Raw genomic sequence first — 10335 nt, 5'->3', positions numbered from 1 at the left:
TGACCTTTTATTTTAACTTATAATAGAGCAGAGAAATTTTAAATAACCCTATAATTAGAAAAAAGTATTTGTGAAATGTAATAGAAAGTAGATTAGCAGGTGGTGCAACATCTGTACTTTAACCATAGAAATTAGAATAAAAAATAAAAATGAATGGATTTCCAAATTATTTATTTAGAATATCAAATTACAGATTTTAATTATCTGTAAAAAAAAAATTAAGAATAAAATTTAATGATTAACGTCGCGAAATGATACCAGAGGGCGGAGTTTTTAATGATAAACAGAGAAACGTGGTTATTCTGTTCAATTTGTTGTATTAATTTTTAAACGATGTTTGATGCCATTTATAATAATAAATAATAAAATGATTGTTAGATATAGAATGTGGGCGAAATATTAATATTTTGTTAAATATAAATATTAAAGATGAAGATTATAAGTGTAATTCATGTATTTTTGTAAAAAGAAATTATAATTGTTTTCTTAATTGAGAAACACAACAGATGAATTGCAAACGTGGAATAAATGGAAGATTTCTTTATCTATGCACGAATGACTCTGGCAATCCTAAATCAGAGAAAATATTTGGTAAACAGTCTAAAAATCATTTTTTTTATAATTACTTTTTAAAAATAATTACAAAAATAAAAAGTGTAATCGGTTTTTAATAAAGTATACTTTCAGTTATTGTATATGAATTCATGAATACTTTAAAATTATATTAAAACTAGTAAAATATATTTTTTTCCATTTTATATAAAAATTAATTATTTCTGTTTAAAATATAGGTTTATTAGAAACTCCAAATGTACCTCTAGATATAAGACACATCAAATATAAAGTATATATTGTGGGTAAAGCAGGAGTTGGAAAATCTTTCTTGTCATCTTGGTTGTCTGGATTAAATAACAATTCTTCATATTATGCTACTTCAGGTAATATGTTAGATATTGGTTAATTGATTTTAGCAACCTAATTCTTCAGAATTCATAATACAGAGAAATATTTACAAAAGTTTTGTAAAAATTTCATGATAAGAATTGCCATCTTAAGTTTAATAACAAAAACTTTTCTAACACTACTGACTTCAGAACATTAAAACATATTTATTTAATTTAATTAATTAAAATGTGCTTTAAAAATTTTTATTAAAGTATTAAAATGCATTTATGTAAACTTCAACATTTCAATTAAATGTTCTATGCAACAACTATTGTTTTCAAAATTTTCACTTTCCTGGTGTATTGCAATTGATCTAAAAATGACCCCAAGAATTTTACATTTTTGGACTCAGAACTTTAAAGTTCTGAGTCCAAAAATGTTAAGAATGCAAAAAATTGAGGATTTTATCTGTATGTATGGATATGTGTGTGTGTGTATGGGCACAGTTTTGTCACTCACTTTGAAGTTTAATAGCTCCTATACTTTCTGTTGAAAATTTCTGAAATTCTGTAGAGAAGTTTGTGTATTAGGAGCATTGATGCTATTAAATTTTGCTGGTTAAAGGTCAAGGGGATGGGGAGATAGAAGGAGGTTGTGTATCATATCTTGAGTGGAGTTGGACTTAATGAAGAGTTTACTTGTTATTAGCATTTACAAATTTTATAAAATGCATCTCCACTCTCAAAATTAAGCTTTTTGCATTTTGTAATAATTAATAATATGAAAAGTTTTTTCTTACAAAATCTAATAACTGATAACACTACACACAATTTTAACTTTTTTGCTGGAAAAGTTACACAACTCATGGATTTTTGGTATTGATTTCAAAATTTTAAATTGATTAAATGTTCTAAGAATCATATATTCATCTCAAAAATTATTTTGCATTATCATTTTATAAAAATATTTGTCTATCTTAATCTTTCACTTTTTCTTTTTACTCTTCCTACTTCAATAAATTTCATTCATTGTTCATACTTACAGATTCACATCATCATTAGATTTATTTATTGAATTTCAGCCATACATTATTTCATATGGTCCTGTGCCAATGTATTGGATATCTTCTGTTTCCTGCCACAATATATTTCTATTTGATTATTCTAGGAATATTGTTCTAATGCTATAGTTGTTGTTGTTTTCTTCAGGCCTTCTTGATGATCTAGTTTCTTTTGTCTCAATGATCTACAAGTGCTGTCTATGTATTTAAATTCTTTGCTTTTATAAATTACTGCATCATCTAATTTATATCATTAGACAAAATAGGAGCAGAGTAAAGTAACTAGGAGATTTGGGGATCATCTCAATCCCCTAAAATCAGTAAATTTCACTGAATAGTTGGCAAAATCATCCCGAGAAAATGTTTCCATGCTTCCCCCAGTAAAAATGTTTGAATGACTATGAAGAAGAGTTTATGAGATTAAGAGTGTACAGGAAAAGAAATTATTAAAATACATAGGCAGCATATGTAGATCATTGAGACAAGGGATCACCAAACATCAAGAAGACTATTATCAGAAATTAATACAGAATAAGCAAATAAATTATTGAATAAGTAATTAAAATAGAATGAAAATACTGATTGGGTGGATATCAAACAGATGAATAAAGAGAATCAGAAACTGGACTTCAATGATAAGAGATGTTTAGATTGCCCAAAACATTGTTGGAAAAATAACATACAATTTACTAATAAACATTGGTTTATAGAAGAAAGTTTTTTTGATTCATATAATAAGAATATACAATAAATCATTAAGAAATAATATTGTTTGTTATGATTCTAATACTTTTTTCTAGATTAAGATAAATAACAAAGAAAATCTACAAATAGTATATTTTTATAATTTAAACAAAATGTTTATATATTTATGCTGACTTTATATATAAATTTTTACTGTACCAGTAATTGTTTTATATTCATTTTATATTAGAATATTTATAAAAATTGTAAGTAAAATATTTGATTAGGGACACAAGTTAAAGCAGTTTCCAGAGTGTGTGAAGTACATTCATCAGAAGTAAAAAAATTGATGTTTACTATTGAGTTTTGGGAATCAGGAACTGTTGGAAGAAGAAAGCCAGTTGATTTAATAGAGGTATTGCAATCATTTTAAGTTTTATATTTTATGCTAATTTTATGTTAACAATTTAGTTTGAATGTGGTTTGCTATTTTTATTTTTCATAGAAGCAATGCTATTACAAATTTTGTATTATTTCATTCAAATTAATTTCAGACAACTTGAATCACATCTTATTTTATGATTTTTTTGTTGTATTTGTTCTATAAGAAGCTTTTTGAAAGCATTTAGTTGGATTTGCTTAGGAATTTTGAATATTATGTTGAGCAAGGAAAAACAAAGACAATTATTTTTAATGTAAAGCAATATTGGGGAATGTTAAAATTCTACTTTAAATTGATTATTGGTAAACATTTTATATTAATGAAAAAATCTCAGGTAAGCAAAATTAAAATAGATAACAATTGGATAAAATTATAGCACTTTATATTATAATTAGTAGCTGATCCAGTATTGTGTGGGCTAAAAGCAAATAAATTTTATTGTTGTTTTCCGTTGGTTAATATTGATACACTAGAACTGTCTAAATAGTTTTATATTTTTGTAAAATAACTGATTCTATATTTAAAAAATAAATATTGTAAAAGCAAATGTCTGAATAAATAGTCACATTACAATGACCTTTTTACATACATGAAGTTTCAACCATTTTTCTGAAAGCCTATCTTTCTTTGTAGGCTTCCAGAAGAATGACATATTTGCCTCACTGGATATTATAGTCTAAAAAAGTTTTACATTAAGAACAAATAACTCTATTTATAAAATAGGTATTGTTCTTTGTTATTGTTAATATTTACAGGAGTGCACAAATTTGCACTAAGGGCAAAATTTTTCAAAGAAGGTATATTCAAAATGGTAGTAGAAATTTCTATTTCCAAGTTGAATTTCATTGAAAGAACTTTCTAAATAAAATTTGAACTAAACAGCAGTTGATTTGCTTTTCACAACAAGGAATATATTAAATTAACTATTCATTTTAATATAAATAACAATAAAAATCAATTAATTAGTAAATCAGTTAAAACTTAATAGAAATGTTAATATCTACCTTAAGATGTGAAATAAAGTCGAAATTTCAATAAAATAGAAGTTTACAAGATAGCAATTTGATAGAAACAGCTAAAACAAATAATGAAATGTGTAATGTGATATAAGATGGCTTGAATTGAATTAATTCATTAATATTCCTTTGAAATAATTATTTAGTTTTTCTGCTTTTATAGCAATGAACAGTAATAGTAGAAACATTGCATTGCAATTTTTATTCCTATTTTTCAGAATATGTATTCTTGGTCCCCAATGTTCCTAAAGTTACAAACAGTGAGATGTACCTATGTTGGAGCAGAAATGGGGCTATCTGACTGATCCTATATTGGTACATTTTAATTAATAACTAAGTGAATGTGCCATTTTAATAATTTTAAACTGCATCGTTAGAATTGAATCTAATTGAATCTAATGATGCTTTTTGGCTCTGTGGATAATTTCCCTTTAACTTCTACAGCAATAACATGCAATAACATGGTCTCCTATGTGAGACTAGGGTAAGAGGATGGAGTAGGAAAGGACGAGATTCAGTTGGAATTGATTCACTCAACACAATTTACTACACTTCAACATTTATTAGATGGCATGAAAGTTGGTATAACACATTACACAAAGTATTTGCATTTCATGGAGAGAGAGATTACAAATTTTTGGTATCTCACAAATTGGAACTAGAATTCTCATTTAGGATCTTTGAAATGTAGTCTTTCAGTTAACAATTTGGGAGAGAAGCAGCAAGTAGAGGGATGACAAGGAATCTGAGGGCACAGAAGAACACTAATCCAAAACGGTACACATCCACACTAAACTGAACAGTTGAAAGAATGGATGATGATTGGCTGGAATTGGCCATTCCTTGTCATATTCAAAGCAGAAAATATCTTAGATGTGTCTAAAAGTTGTGGGAAAGGTGTCATCACCAACTCTGAGAAAGCATAAGTTGACACACTCTCAGGTTAGAACATTGACATATACTAGCTTCATCCTTGAGTTGTTTTCCTTTTCATTATTCGATTCTCATACAGAGTAGTCAAAAAATTACTTCACAAGGTTCAAAGTATAGAGACCAAAGCACGGTTGACTGTCTTCAATGTAGTAATTACCCAGATTTCCATAAATGATTAGAATGATTATAAATGCAGAATAGTTGTGATGTAGCATTTCAAAATGATGACATGTTTAGAAAAGTGATATAGTGAGGAAGTCTGAGCAGTTACTAAGAGTAGATATCTATGGGCCAAAAAGGTTCCACTTGCTAAATCCATTGTCAGTCAAGGTATATGGGGACAATGTTATATCCCATCAAGGTGTCATAGAATAATGTCAGAAGTTTGCAAGTGGATAGGAAATGTGAGTGGCAAAAGTTGCAGTGGGAATCTAAGCTGACCAATAATGGAAGCCAATGATATAAGAATTGAAAAACTGATTCAGGTAACAATGGTGGATCTTGAATAACAATAACAAAAATTAAACATTTTTATTTGTAATATATGTTACAGAACATTATGCTGAAACTGGCAAAAACAATTGAATATAAATTCAATTGTTTTTGTAAAGTTCTACAAACAAATAATTTATGTATTTTTAAAATTAAAACATTAAAATAAATAAAAAGATATAATAAATTAAAATAAAATAATTATACATACTAGTAACAAACATTTTTTAAGTTAAGTCCACATTGTTCTCTTATCTCATCGGGTTATCAACTAGAGACTGCCATGCTTTGGATAACATTTCCTTCTTCTTGAAATTAATGCATTCACCTTTTTTAGATGCTTGGAATATTTCAAAAGCTTCCACTGATCATAATTTGTTGATGTCAAACACAATTTTTAATAATTTAGCCTGGTCCCAACATGCTGACACCCCTGGCTCACTTGCATATTGGGCAAGCATTATGGATAGACTGTTTATTATTATTATTTATTATTTATTAATTAATTATTTATTATTATTATGGATAGACACATTGTATTTATGTTCCTTGAACCTTTGGGTACATCTTTTAGTGGCATCTATATATGCTAACTTTCAACTAAATCAATCATCCCACACTGGGATAATTGGGATAACCCAGGGGCTAAGTTTCTATCTATAGAATCTTTACCATTAGTTAGATGCCTAAATATAGTTGGATTATGTCTATAAGTTATTCTGGCATTCATATGCTTTGCTAATGTTTTATATGTAAAAGTCAGCCTTGGGTCATAGTCCATAGTTTTCTATATATTTCTGAGGTAAAACCTTGGAACACTATGTATCCTTATTAAGCCACAATGCATTAATGTTGTACTCCATGTTTTTAGCTAACCTAGCAATCAGTTTTTTGCTGTAGCCATGAGCTTCCACTAATCCCTTAATTGGTTCATACAGTAGAACCCCTCTAATCCGTCACCTTTGGGACTGGGGGTATGGTTGGAACGCAAAAAAGGTCGGGTTATCAGAAAAAAGTAAAATAAACAATCTTCCCCTTTGTCCAGTCTTTGTAGCACTGCTAATTTTTCATTTAATGAAAGAGTAACGTGTTTACGTTTCACTCCTGAATGTTGAAAACACACACAAAACTGTACATGTACACACAATGTAAAACATACACTGTAACGAACACAGAAAAATGCCACAGATGGTGAGTCACTGATGAGTCGGGACAAGTTTCTTGACTCCGACCACGGTCGGATTAACCGGAGTGATGGACTAGCCGAGGGCGGACTAGAGGGGTTCTACTGTAATATTAGAGCAGTAAGTGTAGGCTCTTTCAACCAGTGTCTTAAATACAGCTATTTTATAGGAAGGCAGATCACAAGAATTGAAAGGGATGAGGGGCTTATCTTTATTATAGAACCGTTCAAAACATGTAAATTATTTGTTTGTAGAACTTTTAAAATATGTAAATCGTTTGTTTTTGAATTTTATAAATTTAAAAATAGTGGTTATAGTTCTTCTATCATTAGAACTCAGTTCTTTTCTTTAATTCTTATTTTAATAATTTTTAACTTGAGGCAGATCTCTGAACAGGGTCAAAAATGTTTTGATTAAACTAGTGCTGGAAAAGGTGTAAGGTGTAGTGTGATTAGAATATAACTTGCCATTAATGACCATTATCATTTCTAGGTATGTTTTATATAAAAAAAGATGAACAAACTTTTTGATCAATCCATTAATTTTTGTTTAAATATGGAATGTAATTTTTTTTAATCATAAAATTTTAATTAATAGGAATGTCCAAGTGATGCTGATGCTGTACTTTTGATGTTTTCATATGCTGAAAAGGAGAGTTTAAAGTTTATATCAGATATTATGATAGAATTTGAAAAACACAATTCTTATAAACCTTGTTTTATAGCTGTTGGTTGTGGGTAAGAAGTTTCTTTAGATTTATTTGCAAAAATATTATTTACTATTAATGTAGTTATTAAAAACTCTGATTTAATTCTACCTGAAAATAATTCATTTCAATTATAATTAAGATCATTTTATTTCTAAAAAATAACTAACAATATAGTAAAGTTTTATTTTTTTCTTCATTTTATAAAATTTTTTTCAAAGAAGAAACTTAAAACAATTTTTGTCCTTTATATGATCCCTGACATTAATACAATTCCTTATACTACATTTAAATGAGAATTCACTCAGCCCTGTTTTGTATTTTAAAGTAGCTCAATTCAAAATTCAATCATAAAAGCAAATATGATATCTCTGTCATGGCATAAATAACCATGACAAAATTTTTGTTATGGAATACAGATAAATTCAGGGATGTCCAACCTGTGGCCCACTGCACCCTAAATTTTTTAGGTACATTTTCATTTATTTTTGTAAAGAATGTCGTTAAAAATTATTCTCATTTCACTTGATACACGTTGATGTCATAATCATGTAATTGGTGCTAGAAAACTGTACTCCTTCATATGTATAACATACTATTGTAAACAATTCTTTTCATGCATGAAAAACATCAAAACTGCTGAAAAAATACATTGAGTGATTCACTTTTAATTAACATTCTTAGAACTAAGACTAGTACCATAAAAGCAGATATTCACAATATTATAAAAGGAAGGCAATATTAGAAATCACATTAAATTTATTTTTATTTTGTGTGAGTAAATTTTTTTACTGTCAATAATACAGTATTTGATGTAATTATATATATTTGTTATTAAAATTTGATATTCACATTTTGAACTTTTTTAAAAACATATACATTAGAGCAGTGTTTTTCAACCTGTGGGTTGCAACCCCTTGGGGGTCACGAAATCTTACACAGGGGGTTGCGGGTAGAAGAAAAAGACAAGTGTTTGTAGGTCCTACACTACATTAAAAAAACTACAATTTCAGCGAGAATTACGGCCCACCCCAGAAAATGATAGCAGAAAAAGTGTTGAGAAATAAAAAGAAATAAACAGTAGAAAAGTAGAAGCTGAAAATTCAGATCCTGAAAAAAAAAAAAAGGTCAACAGTTCCCAGTGCCTAATGTTATAATTAAAGGAAGTTTCATACTTTATGTGTGTTAAGTTATTGTCGATTCTTCTGAAATTTTCATTTTAATCAACAATAATTTGTCTCAACAGAAAGAAAATTAAATACATAGTTTTTAAAATCACTGATATAGTTTTAATATGGCCCTAGGGGGATCGCCAGAATTTTTTAACTTGTAAAGGGATCGCGTATTCAAGAAGGTTGAAAAACACTGCATTAGAGCATTGATTATCCAAATATCAACCAACCGAAACATTGGTTAACCAAAAGCATTCCAGTCAGCAAATTTAAATTTTCACTAGTGCTGTGGCACTGCAATATTTGGCTGTCTTGGGCTACTCTAATATTATTTTTGTTGGTGTGTGTGTTTTAGCTGGCAGCACTTGCACTACCATGAGAGTACTTAAGGATGTGCCAGGATTTGAACGAATTTCAACATGGGATAGGTTAATGTATTTTTTCATACTTAATCGGTTATCTGAACAACCCTAGTCCCAAATTGTTTTGGATAATCGATGCTCCACTGTATTTATTTAAAGTACCTTTGTGGCCTGCTGAATATATGTAAATTTCTAATTTGGCCCATTATGAAAAAAGGTTGGACAACCCTGGATAAATTTGATGTTATCTGAATCTAATGTATTCTCAAAAATGATTTGAATATTAAGAAGTTCACTATCTTTTACAGAAAAAATTTTAACTCATTTCTGATCCATCTAAATAACCACAACCCCAAATTATTCTATTATCAAAACTGTAATTCCTTTGGCCAATTCAGCTTATGTTCCATTTTTGAAAATAAGTAAGGAATAAATAATGAAAAACTCCAGATTTCTTTAAAATATAACAAAAATCTGCCTTGTTATATTTTAAATTAAGAATATTAATAAATTATGAACATTTATAAATTAATGTAATAACTTTTATAATTTAATGTTCCATCACAAATTATAAATGTTCTTGATTTATTTCTTTTGTTAAATGAGTAATTCCAAGTAATTTGAAACTCTTAATTATTACAAAGATAATTTTCATGTAATTTAAAAATAATGAATCATTTGCAAAATAATAACAATAACATTTTTGTAATTAGCTGGAATCTTGAACAACAGCAGTTTGTCAGACAGAGAGACATACAAGAATTTGAAGGTACATGGAAAGTTCCAGTTCTACAGTTACCTTTATATTCAACAATTTCAAGAGAAAATTATTGGAAAAATAAAAGGGAAGAATTCATTTTATTTCTTTGTGAAGAATTATGTTTACGAGATCAAATTTTAAGTTCCTGTGGAATAAACAGATGAATTACAGTGTTTCATAAAATAATGTAATAGAATCTACTTATTTTAACTGCTTTGAGACTGCCTGTACTGGAGATGATAATCAAATATTAACATTAATCAGAACCTTTTTTTTTTTAAGACTATAAAATAATATACAGTAATACCCTAAACTTACGCAATAGGTGGGACCGAGCGATAACCGCGTAAGTCGAATTCGCATAAGTCGGGGTATAATTACATACAAATAATTTTTAATTGGGACCAAAGACTAAAAAAAGCAATAATTTAGAAAAAAATGTTTAATAAAATCTTAGATAATACATATGTATAACATATATTATTATACAATTTTTCACAATTGATTATCACACCATAATTTTAACATTGTTTCTGTCTCAGTGATAATACCGTGACGTTTACAAATGCTACTTGAATTTAAAGATTAAGCATTTTTCGCAGCTTCGAGAATTTTTTCTTTACCTTTTATAATTGTTCT

The 10335-nt window shown here is 28.1% G+C and overlaps 1 protein-coding gene across 1 annotated transcript; it reads left to right on the top strand.

The window, feature by feature from the left end:
- Positions 1 to 277: 277 nt before the first annotated feature.
- On the top strand, positions 278 to 10054 carry LOC111625618 (REM2- and Rab-like small GTPase 1). Its single transcript, XM_023368822.1, has 5 exons — positions 278 to 591; positions 792 to 938; positions 2917 to 3044; positions 7294 to 7433; positions 9650 to 10054. The coding sequence occupies exons 1-5, from the start codon at positions 507 to 509 to the stop codon at positions 9858 to 9860; spliced, it is 711 nt and encodes a 236-aa protein (XP_023224590.1). The 5' UTR covers positions 278 to 506; the 3' UTR covers positions 9861 to 10054.
- The last annotated feature ends 281 nt before the right edge of the window (positions 10055 to 10335 follow it).

This window comes from Centruroides sculpturatus, unplaced genomic scaffold (genome assembly GCF_000671375.1).
Source record: "Centruroides sculpturatus isolate CEXI.00-Female unplaced genomic scaffold, Cexi_2.0 scaffold385, whole genome shotgun sequence".
NCBI lineage: Eukaryota > Metazoa > Arthropoda > Arachnida > Scorpiones > Buthidae > Centruroides > Centruroides sculpturatus.
Note: the sequence above shows the minus strand (reverse complement) of the source record. Positions and strands in the feature narration are given on the sequence as shown.